The sequence below is a fragment of the Lissotriton helveticus genome, chromosome 11 (assembly GCF_964261635.1).
Source record: "Lissotriton helveticus chromosome 11, aLisHel1.1, whole genome shotgun sequence".
NCBI classification, from domain to species: Eukaryota; Metazoa; Chordata; class Amphibia; order Caudata; family Salamandridae; genus Lissotriton; species Lissotriton helveticus.
In genome coordinates, this window is record NC_136072.1 from 945,400,710 (window position 1) to 945,424,590 (window position 23,881).

At 51.9% G+C, this 23,881-nt stretch overlaps 1 protein-coding gene across 1 annotated transcript in view; it reads left to right on the forward strand.

Annotated features, from left to right (window-relative positions):
* The window catches only part of PITPNB (phosphatidylinositol transfer protein beta), a 463,503-nt gene that overhangs the window by 194,935 nt on the left and 244,687 nt on the right, over positions 1-23,881 (forward strand). Inside the window, exons 5-6 of the mRNA XM_078667295.1 lie at positions 1,487-1,494; positions 5,417-5,491. Of these exons, the coding sequence (XP_078523421.1) occupies positions 1,487-1,494; positions 5,417-5,491 (83 nt within the window). The remainder of the gene's footprint in view (positions 1-1,486; positions 1,495-5,416; positions 5,492-23,881) is intronic.

Here is a 23,881-nt window from a genome sequence, read left to right on the forward strand (position 1 = left end):
CCCTCTACGCCGGAACCACTGCAAAACTCCAGAAAAGACTCCAGCAGATCCAGAACGCCTCCGCACGACTCATCCTGGACATCCCCAGACACAGCCACATCTCCGGACACCTGAGAGACCTGCACTGGCTCCCCGTCAACAAGAGAATCACGTTCCGACTCCTCGCCCACGCACACAAAGCTCTACTCAACCAAGGCCCAAGATACCTCAACGACCGCCTCAACTTCTACGCTCCCACCCGCCAGCTTCGATCGACCAGCCATGCCCTCGCCGCCGTCCCCCGCATCCGAAGAGCCACTACGGGAGGAAGATCCTTCTCCTACCTGGCCGCCAAGTCGTGGAACTCCCTCCCCACCCACCTCCGCCTGACCCAAGACCACCTCGCCTTCAGGAAGCAACTCAAGACCTGGCTGTTCGAGCAGTAGCGGACCCCCCCCCCACTCCCCAAGCACCTTGAGACCCTCCGGGTGAGTAGCGCGCTATTCAAATGCATTGATTGATTGATTGATTGCAGGAGACCCCATCACTTTTCTTGATGCCACAGGTTGGTAGGGCACCAGACCTTGCTTCTCCCAGGCAGCATGGACGCAGGCCTCAGCAGGGAGTATTCTAGTAAGGGTCAAGGTTATTGATAGAGGCACGTAGTTTGGCATTGCAAATACAGTGCCTCTGCATGTCCGGTGCCACGCCCCTCTTCCTCGCGTACTAGAGCACTTGTCACAGCCTTAACAATTCATAAGCATGAAATCGTCCTTTGAATGTCATGTTATGGTGTAAATGAGGGGCAGCATTTCCCGGGCACGCCTATTACTGAGAGATTTAAAGCTAGTGTAGATCCTGCGCAGTACATGTTTGCTCTTAGAAGAGCAACCCCTCGCCCTTCAACTAAAAGCAAAACCAAGATATGGGTACGCTATTGCACAACTGATCTACCCACGTGTAAGTTAAAAAACAACATACGCATCACGATCAGCACACTATCATGTAGTGAAAAGCCACACCAATTTCATTGTTATCATTTGTTGTAATCAACTCTCTGATAAGTAATATATTTTGTAAAATTTGATTTACATATTGTTTTTATAATTTTCTACATAATCTACATCAATAATATTTTTAAAAACTAAACAAATCTATGGTATTATCGGTAGCATTGGCAATCTCTGATTTATTTGTATGATAATGTAACGTCGATAAGGGAAACTCGTTAAACATGCATTTACAACAGGTAATAGAGTGGTCCATCATTGTACAACTCAAATGACTAAATATAAGTGTTTTTCATTGAGTCCATTCTATTCGAGCATGTTGTCACATGCGCTGGAACTTGCATTCCTAAATTATTAATTTGTAGTAGATCACACAGTGTCATGCAAAGTGTTTTAATACTTACAATTTACAAGCAACAAATAATTTTTACCTGTACCATTTAACATTATACTAAACACATTTTCTTCTTCCCCTTTGCTTGATCTTCATATCGAAGTTGTAACGGTAAGTAGACAATTTAAAGAATTTACTGTTTTATTTAGTTGTATTCCATTTATATTTGTATGCCCAATCTTTATTACTTGGTGTTGACCTTGTTTTTCCAGGATTCAATACTGTTGCATGTTTACGCATAATTCTACTCTAGCTCCATATTTATCCAGTGTGTTTTAATTTTTTTGTTTTAACCTAGTAGCACCACACAACTAATGTCTACATGTTTAATCTGTTAGTTCCCTGTAACCAGTCTTTTTCGGCAGAGCCGCATGTAGAATGTGGTATGGTTGAGGATAGTGAAAAATAAGCAAGCTGACATTGGTTGTGAAAAAAACATACAACTGTTTCCACCCCTCCCCTTACAGCACCCGTGCGTGCACTGAGGCCTTGCTCTTAAAAACTTCCTCCTCGACACTGGTTTGTGTTTCTTGCTCCCGTAGCAACTGCCCACTGTTAATCCTGATCTCACTACCCTCCTCTTTCCTATATTTACTGCAGTGCGTCACTTTTCACTGTCCTCCTCGCCCAAATCTATCCATTTGGCATGTCTTAACACTTCCTCACCACTCTGGAGTCTCTCAAAACCTCACAGCCTTCCCCGATATCACAGTTGTTCTGTACCCCACTGTCTCTGGATTCCCTCTCCTCCGCCCTACTGCTTCCCCCTCGGTCCCTTTCCTGCTTTCTCTCAGAGACCTGTGTCTTTGTGCTGTCACCCCCAGCATATCCACTTCTCTGCTCCCACTATGATCATTTTGCAGAATCTCCTCACTTTCTCCCTTGTCCGAAGATCCCACTGCCCGCTCTTTGCCTGTATCTGGAATGTCTTCCAGCCATGCTATCTCATGTGGCCTAGATTTGCACCCAGGGAGATGGGATACAAAGGACATAGTGATCACCGAAGTGAAGTAAAACGAACAAGCAAAAGGTGCATTAGCATGGGAGTGAGTCTGCGGGCTAGCTTTCCTTTGGGGTTCATAGCATTTTTCAGTGATGTGCATCGATTACTGTGCCAATTCCTACCATACCTTTCTTATAACTTTTTCTCCATACTTTCTTGATGTAAGTTTTTATACTGCGTTCCATTCTTTATTTCATGTTCCTATTGGATATTTCTTGGTATCCTCTGAATATTTTGAAGTTCTAGACCAAATAATCTAGGACAATCATCTTTTTTTGTATGTTTTTTTTCTGATTTTTTTTATTGTTTCCAATACAAACAATAAAGAGTAACTACAATTTTGAACATTACTTGGGGTTTACAATTGTGGTGCATGACATGCTTCGCATCAATCCACATTCAAACACACGGAGGCAGACAAACATTAGTTGTTCTATGCACCATCACTAATTGCCATCCCTCGGTGCCCCCCTCCAACCACACCTCTCCCCTCGAGCGAGCTCGGACTTTGTTGCATTTTGTAGGCATTTCATGTACCAGTTTATTGTGATTTCAGTTTAGGATACCATGAGGAAAGGAAACAAATAGTTTGCCTTCTGTTATATTATGTTGCACAGATTAGTAGAGCACCCGGTCCCCGGGAGGGTAAGCTGGTGCTGAGAATTCGTGAGTCTTGCAAACCTAAGGCCTTGTGGGACTCCTTGAAATGCCAGGTATTCAGCTTCTAACGGAATTCAGGAAGGAGGAGGAGGCTGTTATGTCTAGTGACAGGTCATTCCACGCTTTAGGAGCACTGTGGTAGAAGGCTTGGTCACCGGATCTGGTTTTCCGCGTGCATGAGATGTGTACAAGTAAGACTACAGACAAGTGGAGACGTCTGGAAAGTTTGTGAAAGCAGATGCTATTGTTGAGGTATGCTGGGCCAGTGTTATGCAATGCCTTCAAAGTGTGCGTGAGGAGTTTGACTTGTTCTCATTAGTGTATGGGGAGGCAGTGATGCTCCTTCATGTGTGGTGTGATGTGAGTGTGGTGAGGGAGATTGAGAGTGAGTCTAGTTGTTGAGCTCTGAATGATCTGTAGACCTCCAGTGAGCTTTCTGTTTATCCCCACTGAGAAGTTGTTCCCTCTGTCCAGCTTGCTTGTGTCATGGCTGTGTGTGACTTTTTTACGGCAGACATTTGAAAATTTTCCTCTGCATCTTCAGGGAATGAAAGAATGAGGCAGTGGTGGCGCTGACTTGGACGGTCATGTCGGGTTTGTTGTTGATGACGATTCCCAGGTTCTTGGCGTGAGTGATGGGGTTGGGTGTCTGTCCAAGCTTTGTGGGCCACAAGGTTGTGTCCCTTGATGAAGTGTTTTCCCCGAAGATTACGATTTGGGTCTTGTCTTTGTTTAGCTTCAGACTGATGGTCTTCATCCAGTGGGCAGTTTCAGTAATGCATGTGTTGAACTTGATCCGGGTACTGCGTGCTTGTTCTGTGATGGAGAGAACGAGTTGCATGTCATCATCAGAGGAGAGGACGTTGTCATCATGAGAGTAGATGGTGCTGTCTAGAGGGTTAATGTATCTGTAAAAGAGGGTTTGGCTCAGGGAGGTTACCTGCATTGCTCTGTAGATGAGGTTGCAGGCATCCAATGTGTATGGTGCCAGGCTGACTGACTGGCTCCTTCCAGTCAGGAAGGAGCAGATCCATTGGAGTGCATGCCATTGGGTTCCGGTGTCCTAGATGAGAATGTTGTAGGAAACCTGCATCAAATGCTGCAGAGGGGTCCAGGAGGATATGGGTTGCTGTGTATCCACCATCCAGGGTCATGCGGATGTCATCTGTGATGATGATGAGGGCAGTTTCCGTTCTGTGGTTGGGTATGAAACCAGCATGAGTGGTGTAGAGGAGTTGGTGGTCGTTGAGGTATTTGGTTGTTGATTTTCTCTGAGACCTTGACTGGGAATGGTAGTAGGGAGATCGTTCTATAGTTGGTTTGTGTTAAATGGTCCGTGGAGGGTTTTTTCATCAATGGGAGGACAGCTATGTGTTTCTAAGAATCTGGGAAGTTTGCGGAAGAGATGAAGGCATGCAGAATGTGTTGGAGTCTGCGTGGGAGGGGCAAGTGCCCGATGGGGCCTCTGAGTGTATGGACTTCATGGTGGCGGCAGTTTCTTCTAGGGTGATGATGGACCATGTGATTAGCAACAGCGTTTTTTTATAAGATCGGGAGGCATTTTGCAAGGTCTGTCTAGTACGGTTGTGGGTTGAAGATGCTGTAAATGGCAGTGATTTTGTTAAAGAATTGAAAATGATTGTTACAGTGGTCCTGTGAGGGAGTGATTAGGTTGCAGGCGGCTGCTGGTGAAGTGAAATCCTTCACAATGGCGAAGACTTCTTTGCTTCTGTTTGTGCTAGCATTGATGCGGTCCTCCACAGCAGCACATTTATTGGTCCAGATCATGTGGAAGTAGCTTCTCAGGGCGGATTTGAACTTGCTCCTGTCTTCATGGTCCTGGCTCATTCTGCATATGCGCTCCAGTTGTTTGTAGTGATGTTTCATCAGCCTGGGTTTCTCCATGTACCAACAGGTCTGGGGTCGGGACCTTGTTTTATTGCTTGGTTTGAGGTGGCCAGGGAGTCGGCGCAGGGGTGATTCAATTGTTGACATTCTTGATGGCTTTGGGGGGCTCTTTGCTGTGTTCAGGTTGGTGGGTGCTCAGAGTAGTGTTTTAGTCTTTGTCAGCCAGACATCTGTTAATTGCCTTATTTCCTGATTTGCACCCTCTCCACTAGCTGGTAGCCATAAATGGGTAATTGCCTACAATTACTTTTCATACTAGTGGAGAGAGCAATAACTCTTTGTCACTAACCATAACCTATGTACTTGGGAACCAGCAGTTAAACCACTGAACAATCATGATACTTGCTTTATTAGTTTTTAAATACAATGCAGTACTTTTATTTTCCCAAATGATTTGTTTGTTAGGAAGAAAGATTGGCTATTGAATGAAAACTAAATCTATTTTTCTTTTCCTTTAAACAGAATGAATATATGAAAGATGACTTTTTTATAAAAATCGAGACATGGCATAAACCTGACATGGGCACTACAGAAAATGTAAGTCGTTTTTTGTGTTTTATAAAAACAAATTTTGAATGTACTGAGTGCTATATACCCACATATGTAGGAAATGACTGTGAAATGAGGTATCCTTTCTCACTTTCTCAATTCATCCAATACAAAGAAGAATTTGTACCAAAGGACAACTTTGTAGACCAAAAATGTGTGCATTTTTCTGCAATTCTGCTTCGACAGTCCCCACCCATCCTTCACATTAGTTCTAAGCATTTTAAAGGAGTGAGAGATTAAAGGAGTGAGGCATGCTTATACATTACTAGCACAGGTCCAGTTTTTCAAGCTCTACTATTTAATAAACTGTAACTTGGAGTGTTTTGGGTACTATTTCCTTAGGTAGCACTAACTAGTTCAGCGTGTACTTTGTAATAGTCTCTGAGACACTCAAGTTAATTTTGAAGAAGAGGATAGCATGATAGTTTGCTGGAATGTCAATGATGTTTTTTAATCTGTATTTATTTTTTCTAAAACTTGACTTGAAACAAAAGACTGTACATGAATCAAAAATACAGTCATATATTGTATCCGGCACATCACATAATATACGTTTGTGAGCTGTGGAATCTAATGTAGAAGACACAACATAGGGTTACTCCCATAAACCCAAATAGAAGTCTTGGGTATACACAATATCTGGTACACTGGCTCCTTATGTATCATTTATAAGTGTTATCTAAGTTTTAATGACACACACCAGAAGTAGGTCCAAGTACGCATTTGATCTAAATTCAACATACAATAGGGATACCAAATTTTCCAGTTAACTAGTTAAAAATTAAATAGACATATCCTATGTATATGTAGAAACACAGCGCAGATGGCATAACAGAGAGATGTGAGTGCAAAATTGCTGCAAGCCCAACTAGCAATTACAAAATGTCCTCCACTACAATATTTCTAAAGCTGAGTGTGATGCACTATATGGACTAAAAAGCTATTGGCATAATGTTCAAACCTAGTGACAAAGGTGGGGTGATTGTCATTCGGGATACATCTCAGTATGAACATGAAATCATTTGCCAACTTTCTGTTATAAAATACGGCATTAAATTGCCGAACAATCCCTGAAAGACTGACCGATCTATTACCTGCTGTGGTGCTAAACAACTTTCTAAAAGTGCCATTTTCAAAATTGTAATTTAAAATCCATCTTTACTATTAAAGAGTTTTTTTATTTAAATGTCATAGAAACCAAGCATGACCTACCCATCTGTCCCCAATCAAAAGTTAGCACACATTACATATAATATGGCAACCCAATGTTATCCTATTGGATAGGTAGGTCTCACTGTAGTAAACAACGATTTTAAGAGATTTTCATCATCAGGACATATAAAACTTAAAAGTATATGTGCAACCTTTTAATTACAATGCACCCTGGTCATGGGCTACCTAGGGACTACCTCAAGGGTGACTTATAGGTAATAAAGGGGAGTATAAGGCTTGGCAAGTGGATTATATTGCCAAATCGAATTGGCAATTTAAAACTTCAGTCCGGCTTGAATTCGAGCCAGCACCCTATTTCACTGAAGGGAGGAACATAAATAGAGGGGATCTGAGAATCCCTATACTGCACACACAACTAGAAAGCACTAGAGATTGAGCCTTCCCTCACTCTCCCACAAAGACTTTCAAACTCACTAAACAAGATGGACTGCACAAATACCCTACACCAGTGGCAGAACAAACGGGGGGAAGAAAAAGAAAGGAAAGGAACCTTACTGGGAAACCCACAGGGTTGTTAAAATTGCCCTCACCCACTGAATAGTGGCATGCTCCATCATAGGGCCGCTGAAAAACCCTGGCGCAGGGCAACGCTCAGGGTGAAGTGTGTGACTTTTTTTAACGTGTTTTTTTTTATCACAGGGCTCCCTATTGCAGAAAGAAAGATAGTTAAAACTGTCTCAGTGGGTAACCCTGTATATTTTATTCTGCCCCACCCCCGAAAGGATTAAAAATTTATTATAAGCAGTTATATGGGAGAAACATCTCCATTACCCTGTCTGCATGTACCGACGTGTTTTAGCCTTTACCAAACTCCCAACTGTGTCACTGGACTTTTTCAGGATACTGATCCCTTATAATTTGTACGGATCCTTCCTAGTTATTGAGTCTATGGTAGGGATAGGTATGTGGCAATACTTGCCCTTCATAGGCACACTTTGAAGTCATACCTGATGGTAGTCGAAACCCAGGGTTAGAGAAGGGACATCGTCGTATAGTCACACTTTCATCAAGTTGCGGCGTTTCCAATTCGGCCACCCTGCTCCTGAGGGACTATATTCTGATGTCGGTGATAGTGACTCAAAGGCTGCTGGCTATCATCACCTCCTGCATCCTTTTGGTAAAACAAGCCAGTTGGCATTTGCAGGCTCTGCAGTGAGATTTGAAGACTCAGCTGGCACAGCATCAGGGAAATCTCTGCAACCTGGTTCAAATATCAGAGGGAACTACAAACAGCCTGCAGTGGTGGCTCACAGACCAGGATTGGGACAATGGCAGACATCCCTCTCCTCCCCACCCATAGCTCACAGAGGTGACAGATGTGTCACTCTTGAGCTGGGGCAGTCATCTGGAGGAGATCAGAGGACTATGGTCTCCAGCTGAGTCCAGGCTTCACTGCTGGAGCTCTGGGTGATCCAGTTGGCTTTGAAAGCCTTTCTTCTTTTGATCAAGAGAAGGCTAGTGCAGGTGTTCACCGACAAAACAACTGCTATGTGAAACTGCAACAAACAGGGTGAAGTGAGCTTGTGGACCCTTTGTCAAGAGGCCCTCCACCTCTTGAAATGGCAGGGACGCTACGGCATTTCCCTGGTGGTTCAACACCTGGTGGGCTTTCTGAATTCCAGTGCAGACAAACTCAGCTGTCGATGCCTAGCAGATCACGGATGGCATCTCCACCTGGAGGTGGTGCAAGGTCTCTTCTCAGATTGGGAAGAGCCCTGGTTAGATATGTTTGCCACTGCTGAGAACACACTCCTGTCAAGAGTTCTCAAGAAGATCAAGAATGACCAGGCCCAAGTCACCCTTGTGATTCCAGATTGGGTGTGGAGAGTTTGGTACACAGAACTCCTGAGCATCTGTCCTCCAATCAGGCTGCCTCTTAGAGCGGATCTTCTGTCGCAGCAACAGGGCAGGATGTTGCATCTGAACCGGTCAACCTTCTGCCTTCATGCATGGAAATTGAGCGTCGACAGTTGACGGCTTTTAGTATTAAATCTGTTTATTAACAAATGAGCCCATTACAGCTTCCCATAAGTCTACGGACATTCAATGCATGAAAATTGGCAACGGAAAACATTGACGACAACAGATATAGAGCCCAGCATGAATATGAAGCCCTCTCTGTAACTGACTATTCTGCATAAACGCACCAATGTTCAAAAGAAAAAACAAGAACCGTAGCCAACCCCCCAACCCCCACCACCCCACCTCCCCCCCCCGCCTATCCACCCACCACCCACATTCCAGGTCCAATACCCCTCACGGTCAACACAACCATTCGCCTTAAAGTGTCTCAACCCTCTACCTGTGATAGGCGCAGCAAACGTAGATATCAGGGACATGTCACTTCCCTAAATTCCGTGGCTAACAAGGACAAAAATGGCTGCCACAATTCCGAATACTTGGCACCATCCCCGCATGAATCAAGGACCGCTTTTCCATACCCAAAACTGACCAGAGGCAGTGCAACCAGCCTTGACACGTAGGCACATGAGAAGTGCGCCAGAAGGATAACGCTTTCTGTATTGCCGAACCCAAGGGAATGGCTATCAATCTACCCCTGCGTGATCTCAATGGATAGGTGAAAGGATTAGGCAAGCCCAGCAGAACATAATCGGGGAACCTCGGGATCTCCGTCTCAAAGTGTGAGTCTATCTCATCGAGGACCAACTTCCAGTACCCCTGGAGCTGAACACAATCCCACAATATATGGACCAACGTACCCCGCTCCCCACACCCACGCCAACAGGATATCTCCCTTGTATGATCCATCTCGTGCAACCTCTCAGGATTGTAGTACCAGTAGGATACGAGCTTAGTGAAAGTATCAGTTAGTCCCATATGGTAAGCGGATTGCCCCGCTCGGTAGTAGATGTCCTCCCATTACTTGCTGCTCAGTGCCCGCCCCAACTCTCTCTCCCAGCGCGCCCTCCCGGTGTTATAGACGTGTGTGTACCGATCTAAAAGCATGTGATACAGATCTGATATGAGCCGTTTGTCTGTTGTACGAGTAATCAGCAAGTATATATATGGTCGGAGGTGCCAGTCCGCCCCCTCCCGGACCTGGCCATTGAGCGCCCAGTGACGCACCTGAAGGTATCTGAGCCGTTCCAATTCCGGTAGGCCATAATCCCGTTTTAGGGTCTCAAAGGGAATTACCCCCTCCCCTGAGTATAAGTGGAACAGATATCTACATCCCGCCGGATGCCATCTAACAAAAGCCTGGGTATCTTGCCCGGGCCTGAAGTCAGGGTTATCTAGCAAAGGCGTGAGAGGAGACGGAAAGGTTATGAAGTCATGTTTCGCATTGGTCTGATCCCATACGTCGAACGGGACCCTCTTAATGTACGATGCGTACAGATTGGGGGGCCGGTGCTGCTTACGAAGAAAAGGAACCTCCTGTAGCGGGAGGCCCGCGATCGCCTGATCCTGAAAGAGCCAGTGTCTTTCGGACTCCCACTTGCTCCACTCCACAAGGGTCCGCAGTTGGGCCGCCTGATAATATAGCATCAAGTCTGGCAGACCCAGACCTCACTTCTCCGGGGGCAACATTGCCAGCCTAAGCCTCATTCTCGGCCGCCTGCCGTTCCAAATGAACTGAGCGAGCTCAGACTGAGTCTGGTGGATCCAGCCATCGGGGGGGCGTAACGGTAGGGCGCCAAATAAATACAGGATATGCGGGAGAATTGTCATTTTTATGGCAGCCACTTTACCCAACCAAGAGAGCGGAAGGTGCTTCCATCTACCCAGCTCCCGCCGGAGTGTCTGGCGAATCCTAGCACAGTTGATATGCACCGTATCCTGCAGTGTAGCCGCTAACTGAATCCCCAGATATGGGACGGCCTCCGACGCCCAGCGGAAGGGAAAGTGCTCCTGCAGATAGGCCCGACTGTGTTCTTCTAACCAGAGGTCCTGAGCCACCGACTTTGTCATGTTAACTTTAAAGCCCGCCGCACCTGCAAACGTATCTAGGATATCAACACAGGCCCGCAACGATTCGCTTGGGGAGGCCAGGGAGAGAAGGACATCGTCCACGTATAAGCTGATTGTATGCAGATATGCACCAAACTTTATCCCTCTCACTCTCGGGTCCAATCTCATTGCCTGCGCCAGCGGCTCCATGTAAAGAGCGAAGAGTAGGGGCGACAACGGGCACCCCTGCCGCGTCCCCCGTTCTATGGGAAAACGGGGCGAAGAGCATCCGTTGACTCGCACTGTCGCCGTGGGAAATGTGTAACAATTCAAGACCCAAGTTCGAAATTTCTCCCCCATCCCTGCCTTCACCAAGACCCGTTCCAAATACGGCCAAAGGACTCGATCTAACGCTTTTTCCGCGTCGATCGCAAGCATCATATATTCACCTGATGTCCGCATGGCCTTTTCTATCAGGTGCAGTGCCCTCTTTGTTGTTGTCGGCGGTTTGTCGCTCTGGAATGAACCCCGCCTGGTCCGGCTCAATCAACCCCTGCATGAGCGGTGCAAGCCGAGCCGCCAAGATGCTAGTATAGATTTTCAGTTTAACATTAAGAAGGGATATTGGGCAGTAGGCCTTGCACTGCGAGCGATCTTTCCCCGGCTTAGGGATAACTGATATAGTCGCTTTCAGGAGATCCCTCGGGATTGCGCCTGGATCTGCGAATGAGTTAAAGATGGCGGTTAGCAATGGTGCAACTTGAGGGCAGAATCCATACTAATATTATAAAGAGAGAGCCCAAACCTTTGAGGCGGGTAATCTCAGTAACCACAGCACCAATCACAACACCCAATACAGCGTTGGAAAGGGGAGTTGCAGCAGAAGGACATAGGCTATGCAGACGGCCACAATATACATTTTTTTTTTTTTTTTTTGAAAACTTTATTTTTGTTGCAGATTTATGTCACATACAATAGAACAAAGATGCCGACAGTGCTATCCGTAATCATTACAGGCTTCAAACCAATGGTTGAATATCACACAGCCCATCAGCCCACATCCCGAAGGCTGGGCGGCAGTCGGTGGTAACACGCCATAGCAAATGGAGAACACAACAATGCATCTGTACGGCAGAATAATCTGTTCCGCTTTTGTCTTCTACCACATTCAGATTAACCCCCAACTCCCCGATGGAACCCCCCCCCCCCCCAAAACCTGGCATCTAACGGGAAGTAACCCAAGCGTGTACAGTTCGTTCACCTCAGTGTGACCCGCCTAGGGGCCGAAGAGACAGCAACAATTAACCAAAGGAATAAGAAGAACTCTCTCCTGGGACAAAACACAATATCAGCAGGAGTAAGCATATACGTGCGTGCTGGGCCAGGCCCCACTCCAAATCAGTACCCACCCTCCCCCTCCCCCCCACCCTCACTCTCTGATCCCGAGCCCTCAGGGGTAAACAACTCCGCACTCGTGCCCTCCGAGTCCTCAGCAGTAGCCCCTACCACCCGCATCATTCTCCACGCAAGCAGGTCATCCGGTAGCCTCTCATCCCTACGCACCTGTTGCATGAAAGTTTCCTCCGCTAGGGTCCACTCTCCCACATCTCTAAGCCACTGCGACACCTCCGGAGCCCTCCGCCCCATCCACGTAATCGCTACCCTCCTCCTTGCCAGCACCAGCAGCAGTTGTAACATCTTATAGGACAGGTTACGTTTCTTGGGTTTGGGGACCAAGGCTAACAAACAATGTAAGGGAGTCAGCTCCAGCCGGAGACCGGTAATCGTGCGTATGCGCTCCACTACCGACCGCCAGAACGCCTTGACCAACGGGCAGTCCCAGGCCAGATGGAGAAAGGCCGCTCCCGCCGCCCCACATCTAGGACAAGCGTCACTTTTTTCCCCGGAAATACGGTTCAGGGTAACCGGCGTCACATATGTGCGGTGCATAAAGTTAAAGTGAATCAATTTAAACCTCGCGTTACACGACACCTTTCGTGTGAGGGCGCCTATGCGTTTGCGCTGTCCCGGTTCCAAGTCCAGTCCCAGGTCAGATTCCCACGCCGTTCAGGCCGGAGGGATCGGCTGAGTGGAGTCCTGCCTCATAGCCGAGTACAATAAAGTTATCAACCTCCTACCCCTACCACAGGAGAGAATAACATTGAGGGTATGGGACATCGGGGGTGCCTCAGGAAATTGAGGCCAGGTTTCCCGCGCCATGTCGCGAAGGCCCCTATATTGTAGGTATTGGCCCCCGCTGAGCCCGAACGTCTCCGTGGCCCGCTCAATAGACAGAAACGTGTCATCCGGGTAAAGGTCAGCCAGCAGCTCACAACCGCCAGCTCTCCACTCCTGAAACGGCATATGTTCCTCCATGGCCACCACCGGGGCCAGAATCCATAACGGCAGTTCCCTATGGAATGGGGCCCTATGCAGGATTTTCTCCACGAAGCGCTGCCAGACAGCCGCCGTGTGTCGCACTATGAATGGCAGTGCCTCATCCGCACCTCTCCCGCGCAGTAGAGCCAATTGTACCGCCCTCTCGTCCGCTCTACCCGCCAGGAGCCGTAGTTCCCAGTTGTCCGAGTCCGCGAACCATCTGGCAGCCGGCAATAACTGGGCTGCGTAATAATATAAGTCAAACCTTGGCGCCTCCAGTCCCCCTTCATCCCAGCTCCGTACCACCGTGTGCAGGGCAACCCTGCTACGCTTGCCCGCCCAAAGTAAAGACGTGAGGAGTGTATTAAGGGTGCGAAATATCCGCTGAGGAAGTGGGCACAGAGAGTTTTGCAAGGTGTACAGCACCCTTGGTAACATCACCATTTTGGCCACCGCCAGGCGTCCCATCAAAGAGAGGCAGCGTGTTCCAAAAGGACACAGACTTTTGCAGAGATGTAATCACCCGATCCGCATTCCGGGCCAGTAACTGCTCATCCGACAGTGCCACTTGAACCCCCAAATAGCGGAAGGCCTCCAGTTCCCAGCGCAGTCCCAGGTCCGGCAAGTCCCCAAGTCTGGCCGCGCCGTATCCCGCAAGGGGGAAGATCAGGGACTTGGCAGCGTTAATGCGCAGACCCGAGGCTGATCCGAATCGGTCCAGCAGTCGTAGCAAGACTGGCAGCGACTCCCGCGGAGAGGTTAAATAAAACAGAGCATCGTCTGCATACAAAGAAACCGTGTGCACCGTGTTCCCTACTTTGATCCCCCATTGGGACATCGTGGCCCGGACCTCAACAGCTAGTGGCTCAATCGCCAGGGCGAACAGGAGCGGTGAGAGGGGACACCCTTGACGAGTGCCCCTCCCCAATGCCCAGTCCGTAGAACGTGCGGACCCCAGTTTGACCCGGGCTCGAGGCGCCTGGTACAGAATTTGGACCCACCTGCAAAACACGGGTCCTAGTCCGGCCCGTCGGAGCACCTCAAACAGGTATTCCCAGCTAACAGTGTCGAACGCCTTGGCTAAGTCAACCGATACCAGGACTCGGGGATCCTCCCCGCCGCGCACCTCATGCAGGATGTGGTTCAACCGTCGTAAGTTCATTGCGGTGTTGCGGCCCGGGATGAACCCACACTGGTCCTGGTGCACTAGGTGGGCCATAAGCGGCGCCAAGCGCGCGGCCAACAGTTTGGTCAGGACCTTCACGTCCGTGTTAATCATCGTTATAGGGCGGAAGGCCGCGGGATCACAACCATCACCGCCCGGCTTCAGGAGCATGCAGATTTCCCCTTGGTACATTGTGGGCGGGAGGAATCCGTCATCCAGCGCCCTCAGGAAGACCTGGAGGAGGAGGGGGCCGAGCATGTCCCCAAACGTGTGGTAGAATTCGGATGGGAACCCATCACTCCCCGGAGATCTAGCCCGTGGCAGACCAGCCATTGCCACTTGTAATTCGTGAAGCGTTAGCGTCCCACCCAACTCCTCTGTCTCCTCTCTCGAGAGGGCCTGGAGGGTCAGTCCCTGGAGGTAAGGCTGAAACGAAGCGTCCGTGACCAAGGGATCCGCCCGATACACCTGCTGCAGGTGGGTCTGGAGGACATGGAGGATATTCGACTCCGAATGCACCGTAACCCCATCGGGGCCCCTCAGGGCAACTATACGCGCTGGGGCCGTTTCTCTCCTCAAAATCCAGGCCAACAGTCGGCCGGACTTGTCCCCCTCCCGGTGCAGACGCTGTCTAAATTGACCCAGGGCAAACTTATCTAGGCGGGTAAGTATATCGTGTACGCGTTCCCGGGCCTCGCGCTCCGCTGCCAAGTCTGGTTCCTCAGGGTCCGGCGAGGCTTGGCTGATCAGCAGGGTGTCTTCTGCCGTCTGCAATTCACGCGCCAGTTGTTTCCTGACCCCATAAGTAAGCCCCATACATTCACCCCGTACCACAGCTTTCAGAGCGTCCCATTTCGTCGAGAGGGGTATTCCGTCCCCATTCCAGTTCAGATCAACATAGTTCGTTAGGGCCGTCTGCACCTGTTCCCTACCCACCGGGTCCTGTAAAAGGTCCGTGGGCATTCGCCAAGTGCGGGGGCGACAAGGCCGGTCCACCTCCTGCATGGCGCACTGCACTGGGGAGTGGTCGGACAGGAATCGGGCCAGATGTGTAATTGTCAATGAAAACGACGCATCCATGTTTGCCGCCAGGACCCTGTCAAGTCTGCTATGGGTGTTGTGCGTAGGCGTGTAGCAGGTGTACAGTTTCTGAGAGGGGTGACCCTGGCGCCATATATCCTCTGCCCCCAAATTAAACATCACCTCTCGCAGCCCTGCCGTCATGCGAGGTTTCGTTCCTGCACGGGGAGGGTACCTATCCAGGACCGGGTCTAAAACACAGTTAAAATCCCCAAACCGTAAAAGGGGGCTGTCCAAATCCGACACCAGGACCTCCTGAACCTGTGAATAAAAGGCTGCGTCATCTACATTGGGCGCGTATGAATTGAGTAGTGTAAGATCCCTCCCATTCAACTTCACTTTCAGCAGCAGGTACCTGCCCTCAATGTCTGCCTCCGCATACTGCACTGCAAGGGGGATCCCGGGGGCCACCCAGATCAATACCCCCCGAGCATATGTGGAAAAGGAGGAATGAAACAGCTGCCCCCGCCACTTTTTAGCCAGTTTCTGTGCCCCCTCCTCATTCAGATGTGTTTCTTGTAAACATGCGATAGAGATGCCATGTCTCCGGAGGAAGGACAGAACTCTGTGTCGTTTGGTGCAGGTTCCCAACCCACGCACGTTCCAGGTTAAGAATTTGTATCCCATGATCCCTGTGATCGCCCAGCCGGGCCATGCATTCTACTGTCAACACACCACCTCCTAGGGGTCCGAACGATGATACACATGATGCCTACAACATAGTAATACAAAAACTCCCCCCCCTCCCACCAATCTCCCTGTTGCATAACTTGGAACGAACATATCCCCCCACCCCCACCCACGAGCAGGATGACGGCAACAAACCAACAAGTCACCCCGCCCTTCCCCTGCCGGTGCCAGGACGTACACAGCCACCCCACACACCCCATACTACCCATCACACCCCCACACTACCACACAAACTCCAACCACCCCCAGCCCCCCGTACGACCCCGTGTATACTAAAGATACATCTGGCTCCGCAAAAAGCTTCCCCAAACAAGAAGGACCTAGAGCCCACACCCGCACCCCCAACCCTCGATCATACACCAGCTCCCACACAACGGACGGCTCCCCGCCCCACCCCACAATGCGGAGGCTGGTGGTTCTGGGCACAATAACAGTCAATATACAGCTATACCGCAGTCCCCCTCCAGGTGCTACTCCAGCCAATCAGACACACTGTGCACAGTTCCCATATCACCTCATGAGGGGCCCTTCACACCCGGTGCTTCAGCTCCACCAGTTTCCGGGACCACCAATTCCGAAGGCGTCGTGCCCTGCTCCGAAGTCTGTAGCGTATCCGGGACCAGGACGTCACCCGGCTCCGGCTGGCTCAGGGTCTCCGGCTCGGCCCCCAGGAGCAAAGGTTCCAGGAGCATGCCACCATCCGCCCCAACCGTGATTCTAGGTCCTTCGGTACTCTCCGTCGCAGAGCGGTGTCTCCGTCTACTCCGTTGTCTCCGCCGGGGGCGACTTCCCCACATCTCCTTAGGGCCACCCCGTTCTCCCGGTGGCACGCCATCTCCCCTAACCTCCAGCCATTCCCACACCTCCTCCGGGGATTCAAAGAAGTGCGCCTTGCCCTGTACGAGCACTTTAAGTTTGGCGGGGTAGAGCAGCATGTATTGCAACTGCATCGCTCGGAGCTTCTGCTTGACCCCAAGAAAGGATTTTCTCTGTTCTTGAACCTGGTGCGTGTAGTCTGGGTATATAGAGATTCGTTTGTTCTCGATGGTCAGATCCGGTGTTTCCCTCGCAGCTCGCAGGATGCAGTCACGATCACGGTAGTTCAATATTTTAGCGATCAGCGCTCTTGGGGGATCCCCCGGACGCGGCGGGGGGACTAGTGCCCGGTGCGCCCGCTCGATGACAAATACCTCCGAGAGACCCTGGGGACACAGCTTCGTTCTGATCCATGTTTCCAGGAAGCGTTCGGGGTTACCAGCCTCCATCCGTTCCGGGACCCCTAGGACTCGTATGTTGCTGCGGCGGGCCCTCCCTTCCGCGTCCTCCGCCCTCCGTTCCAGGGCGCTCGTTGTCGCCGTAAGGTGCGTGACCGTCTTTCTGAGGGAGGCCACTTCCCCCTGCAGCTGCTCAATGTTACCCTCGGCATTCGTGACCTTGTCCGCCACCTTCCGGAGGTCCGTTCGCAATAGATTGACGTCTATCGAGACAGTCTCAATCTGCCTCTCCAGCGCTGAGTGGGAGCCCTTTATCGCCTGCAGCAGTTCTGCGCGGGAGGGTTCACCCGGGTTCTCCGGTTCCTCGTCCTGGCCCGTTTGGCGCGTTATCCTCTGGGACGGCAGTCTCTGCGTGGTGTACTGAGTGATCGTGTTGGGTTGCGTCGTGCGGGGCATCCGGTCCTTGCCCATCTCCAGGGTACTCCCAACGGAGGGCCGGCTCGTCTGGGAGAGAACAGCTGACTGAAGCACACCGTCCCCCAATCAGCAGACCGTGCCGGGGGGAGCCTTATCGCTAGACTCACTACCCCGCAGAGGAAGGCTCGCCCTCCGCCGCCGTCACCCCACAGGCCCAGGACTGTCACAGGGCGTGCAAGGCATATGCAGGGGACTCCGCAGGCCCGGGGACAGACAGGATCTCGTTCAGAACCCCCCTCGATTACAGTCCGCTAGTACCACCGCAGTTCAAGACCGGTAGGACCAGGAGCCCCCACCAGCGGTACCTGCAGGCCACAGCCGGACGGTCACACAGGCACCCCACTCGCGCAGCCGGTCTCTAAAGGCAACAAGCCGATGTCCGGTAACAATAGATGAGCCCACAGGACCAGGGCCCCCAGGGGGCCAGCGGCAGGTCTCACTCCCCCGTATCACTGTATGCAGGCAGGCGGGGGGGCAACAGACGTCGACTCTCTGTCCCTGGTGAAGGGCCCGATGACCAGTCCCCCAGTGTCTGGGCTTTCCGCACCACCACGTTGTGCCCCAGGCTCACCGCCTTCTAACTCGTCCGCAGGGAAGGAGGTCCACGCTCCGCCCCAGGCCCAGGCCCGGCAAGGGTCGCCGGCGTCCGACTCCGTCTCCCGGAGGACAGTCCCCAAGATGGCGGGACTATGGGGGAGGGGCACGGTCACTCCACTCGTGCACCCGCTGTACCCCCGCTTCAATTTGTGCCACACAGTACCTGCGCCGACCTCCCGGAGCGTCCCCACGGCCGAGGTGCCTCCTCACCGGACTCCGGAGCTCGGGTCAGGACCTGTCGGGACCGCCGCTCCCCGCAGCCGCTCACAGGATCTCCGGCCTCCGCCCGCAATTATCGGGGCAAGCGCTCAAGCCAGCAAGGCTCCCTCCAACTCTCCGGTCCACTCCGCCGACCCGGGGCTCCACAGGGTCAGGCTGCTCGCGGGCGCCCAGGCCCAGACCACGGTCTCGCGTAGGCGAGGCGGCCGACACCCGGCCACCAGCACTCGTGTCCGGCGGCGCCAACGCTCTCCTCCGGCCGCAGCTCGGGCAGTCGGGTCCCCCCGCTTTCAGCAGGGCAGTCTGGCCGCGTGTGCAGCAACCGGAGCCCAGACAGGATAATTAGACAGGATTTAGGGGTCCGTCAGACGGGAGCTGGTGAAGCTCACGTCCTGTCGGCCATGCTGCTTGGCCACCACATTTTTGTTTTTTTAATTGTTTTTATTAACTTTTCAAGAAACAGTGATGTTCATCACAATCATACAGTGCAAGACATACAATTGTACCGTAGGACACCATATACATTTAAAAGGTAAAAGAACCGTGCCAGCAAAGTAGTCCCTTGTGAGCGTGTCTGCGTTGTGCTGTGGGCGTGGGGCTGGGGGCGTGACTAACGCTGGGGCCGTGTGGTACGGCCATCACATCATGGGCTGTGAGCGTGTGCTGGGGTGTGACAAACGCTGGGGGCGTGACAAACGCTGGGTGCGTGTGTCCGCCCTTCATGCCATGTGAGTCGTACATACAAGCGCCAATTACATTGCTGCGCAGCATCACGGGGCACACTGGGGGAGTGACACGCTGGGGAGGTGAGAAACGCTGGGGGCGTGTGTCCAGCCTTCATGCCATGTGAATGCAATTGCGCCGCATCAAGGGGCACGCTGGGGGCTTGAGAAACACTGGGGGCGTGTGCTATGTTCCGTCCTTCATGCCATGTGGGTCGTACATTAATCAGAAGATCGTCTGCTGTGGCCGTGTGTTGAGGGCATGATAAACGCGTTCAGCTGGAGGCCTGGTAAGTAACATTACTGCAGCCTCTCCTGTGCGCTGTTACTGACCTCTCATTCAATGAAATTAGACGCGCCTGCTACCATCAACCAGGGCTCTAGCCGGGCTCAGGCGGCGGATCAGTACACCAATTACACGCGCCTGCTACCATCAACCAGGGCTCTAGCCGGGCTCAGGCGGCGGATCAGTACACCAATTACACGCGCCTGATAACATCAACCAGGGCTGCCGCTGGGCCTCAAGCGGGGGAACACGCGCCTGCTAACATCAAACAGGCCTGCATCTGGGCCTCAAGCGGGGGAATGCGCAAATGAGCGTGTCTGCAGGGACTATTACTGTAGCCTCTCCTATTCGCTGTCACTGAACTCTCTCATTAAACGGATTTACCCGCGGCTGATAACTCTCTCATTCAACGACATTACAAACGCCTGCTAACATCAACCAGGGCCGTAGCCGGGCTCAGGCGGCAGATCACTACACCATTTACACGCGCCTGCTAACATAAACCAGGGCTGCAGCTGGCCCTTCTCCGTCCCTATTCTAATGAAACAAAAAATGTTGTCTACCGCGAGATTTTAAAATAAATTGCCCTTGCCAAATACACACATTACACACATTCTATTTCATACCCGGACAACGTCGGGACGGGCTGCTAGTGTTTTATAAAAGATTGCCGTGAAGCCATCAGGCCCCCGGGCTTTTGCCAATTTAAGGCGGGAAATCGCCGTGATTACTTCTTCTGGCTGAAGTTTACTGTCCAGGACATCTGCCTGATCTTTTGACAGGACTGGGAGAGGAATGGACGTCAAAAAAGCCTCACCGTCGGCAGGGTCAAGCTTTGACCCTGTATATAGGGAGGCATAGAAAACGCTGAATGCTGTCGCTATGTCAATGTCCTCAGTAACCCGCCCCCCGCCCTGCGCTGTTATCTCCTGTACCATGTGCCTCTGCAGTGTTTCTCGTAGTGCACGACCCAATAGGCGCCCGCGCCTGTCCCCCCCCAGTGTAATACATATGCCTCACTCTCAGGGCCGCAAATTCCGCCCGATCTTGGTCCAACGCAGCCAACTGCTGTCGCACCAGACGTAACTGCTTCCACACCCTAGGAGCGCCCGTTCTTTGATGCATATGTTCTAGTTCCCGCGTCTTTTGTGTAAGCTCCTCCCTCTTACGTGCCCGCTCTATTTTCCGCCGCCGAGACCGCGATGAATTCGCCTCGCAATACCGCCTTGAGTGCAGCCCAATGTGTCGCCAAGGAGGTGTCTGAAGTGTTACTATATGATAAATAATCCGTAATGGCCCTTATGATTATCTCCACGTTATCCTTGCGATGTAACAGCGTGTCACGCAACTTCCAGCAACGCGTGGCGCGTAGCACCGGAGGGAAGGAGAGCACCACAGACAGCGGCGCATGAGCCGAAAAAGCCGCAACACCTATCTCTACCTCAGTCGCAAGCGCCTAAAGGGAAGTAGAAGACAAAAAAAAGTCGAGCCGCGCATAGGTTTTATGGGCATTAGAATAATACGAATATTCCCTGACTCCCAGATGAAAGTTACGCCAGAGGTCTACCATTCCCCGTTCCGCTAACCTGGCCAATCCTCCCCCAGTTCCTGCCTGAGAGGAGCGTTGCCCTGACCTGTCTAGGAGATTGTCAAATACTAAGTTGAGGTCCCCGCCCACTAAAACATGATTATCGGGAGAGGCAGCCGCCTCGCTAAGTGCCTGATGGAAGAATTTTTCCTGACCCTCATTAGGGGCATACACCGAACAAACTGTGAAGGTGGCCTCCCCAGGAAAATTTATAGGACAGTAACCTCCCACGTATCTCAGCTCCCTTCTGCAATACCTTCCCCCTGAAACGCTGGGCCACTAATATCGCAACTCCGGCCGTTTTAGTGGAGGGCGAGGAAAAAAATTGGGACGGGAAACAGTGCGACTTCAGCCTGTGACAGTCTTTGGACAATATGTGCGTTTCCTGGAGAAGGCAAATATCAGCCCTTGAATGTTCCAAAAAAGAGAAGACCGCCTTCCGCTTTACGGGATTGTTAAGTCCCAGGACATTCAAGGTGAGGATATGCAAATCAGTAGCAGGCATAGCTTAAGCCCGACCCAACACGCTCAATATCCCAAATCTGTGTCATACCAGTGTCCGGTCCAACCGTAAATCGCTGCATGTCTGGCCAGAAAAATAGCCAACGGAGCCGCCTGCTAAGCAATAGGAACCCTGCACCACCACACATCCACGGGCACTCATGGACCTGAAACGCCCCACCCTCCCCAACAATGCTACCCCTACTGAATCCCAATGAAGAAAAAAGAAAAAAAAAACTTTTAAACAGTACACATTGTCCATCATCCGTAGGTGATTAGTAAGATACAGCAACGGGGAATACAAGTCAGTGCCGAGAAGTCCTCACTCCCGCCGACAGTGTGGATTATGTCACACAGAAAAGCACGGCCATTTGATACGGCAACTCGGAGTTCAGCTAGCGCGAGACATCTCCGGACCAGAAGAGACAGCCTCCACTGCAGCACGCTGGCCATCCCCAATCTCAGCCACCGGGGCTTCCGAACACTGCGTCGCCTGCGTTGTTGACGCCATCGCGGCCTACCATCGTCAGGCTCCACCGCGGCCCCATCTGTCTCATCAACCTCAGCCGGTGGATCCAGGCCCAACAAACGACATGCCTCCTTTAAGGACCGGAGCTGGTGGAGTGTATTGTCTTTTTTAAAGATCAAGCGAAAGGGGTGGCCCCAACTGTAGGAGATGTTATGCTGCTGAAGATATGCCGTTACAGGCCTGAAGAACCGGCGTTTCTGCAGGGTGAGTGCGGACAGATCCTGAAACACCGGGGATTGCCCCCTGAAGGACAAAGGGTGTTGCTGTCATGCCTTCTGTAGAATCTCCTCTTTGGTACGGAAGTCTGGAGGGGTAGCTGAGGGAGAACGCGGGGGCCCACTCCATGAACTCGGTCTATCTGGATCTCTGACTCCGTCGGACGCCCCAAGATGTAGTTGTACAAGTCGCTGGTAAAACCAAATAGGTCTCTGGTATCCTCGGACATTGTTACGCCCCGGATACGGGCGTTATGGCGACAGGAGCGGTTTTCTAGGTCTTCCATATGTGTCTGTAAATCCACCTGTACTATCTCTTAGCGCAACGCCTCCATTTCAGAGTCTCGGGTGTCACTCTTGGTCTCTAGATCAGCCACCCGCTCCCCTATGCCATCCACATCCTTGCGCACTTCTTTGATCTCCTCAGCGAACTCCCTCTGCAAGGTGTGAATGTCCTCACGTAAAGTGGTAAAAAGCGATTCCAGGAATGCTTTAGTGATAGGCTCCGTACCTTCTGCCTGCTCTGCCGCTGTGCGGGAGGCACTCGCCGCCATATCCTTAGCTTGCTGATTTGCCTGAGCCTTGGTGAAGAGATCCTTGACAGTCTTGTCCTTCCGACCCCCCATAGTGGACATCGCCGCCCTCTGGCAAGATAGGGAGCGTCAATCAGGCCCGTCACAACTCGGGCCACTCACCAGCCCCAGTCAGCCGCCTCCGAGTGTCCCACAGCCACTCCTTCCTAGTGACCCTCACAGGAACTCACCGGGCAGACGCAGGTGACTGCGCTGATAAGCCCAAAGATCACTCCATCCACACCTTCAGCACGCTGCACCACGCTGCCATCTCACCCTCCGCTGGGTGCCCAGGAAGGAGGAAGCTGCCCTCCACATTCCACTACCAGCACACCCGGGTCTCACAGCCTCCCTCTCAAGTTCGGGTGCACTCCCGGCCTCACCTCCTGCACCCGGCCCTCCAATGCCTCTCGTCTCCTTCGCTCCCTAGTGATCGCACCGGCCCTCTGCCTCTGCTCACGGCCATCTCCTTCAGCCCCCCCGGCACCCGCCTCGAGTCCGGCAGGGCCAGAGAGGTCTCCCTGCACTCCACTCACAGGCTACCCCCGCCGGGGCAACAAGGCAGGGTTCAGCCGGAAGGGTGCGTCCGAGGCCAAAAGCTGTCTCTGGGCCCCTAGCCCAGCAGGGCCGTCCCTCCGCAATCCTTCAGGGCCCCCTGCGTCCCCGCGCCTCCGCCGGACGGCGTCTCCGCTCCCCTCAGGCCACGCATCTGCAGACCGGAGGCCCATTCACAAAATGGCGGCTCACCTCCCGGGCTCCAGGGACTGCTCCAGACACTTGGCCAACACCTGTAGTTCACTTGGCCAGCGGCCTCCGTTGGCGACCCTGTATGCGGCACTACCCGGCGGCCCCCGCCAGCAGCCACAGGACACTGTTCTCAGGGGTCCGCAATCCGCCAGGCGCGGCCGCCAAACCTTCCCAAGATGGCGGGCCGTCCAACTTGCCGACAGCGCAGGGCGAGTGCCTGTCCCAGCGGGACCAAGGGACGCACCACGCTCCACC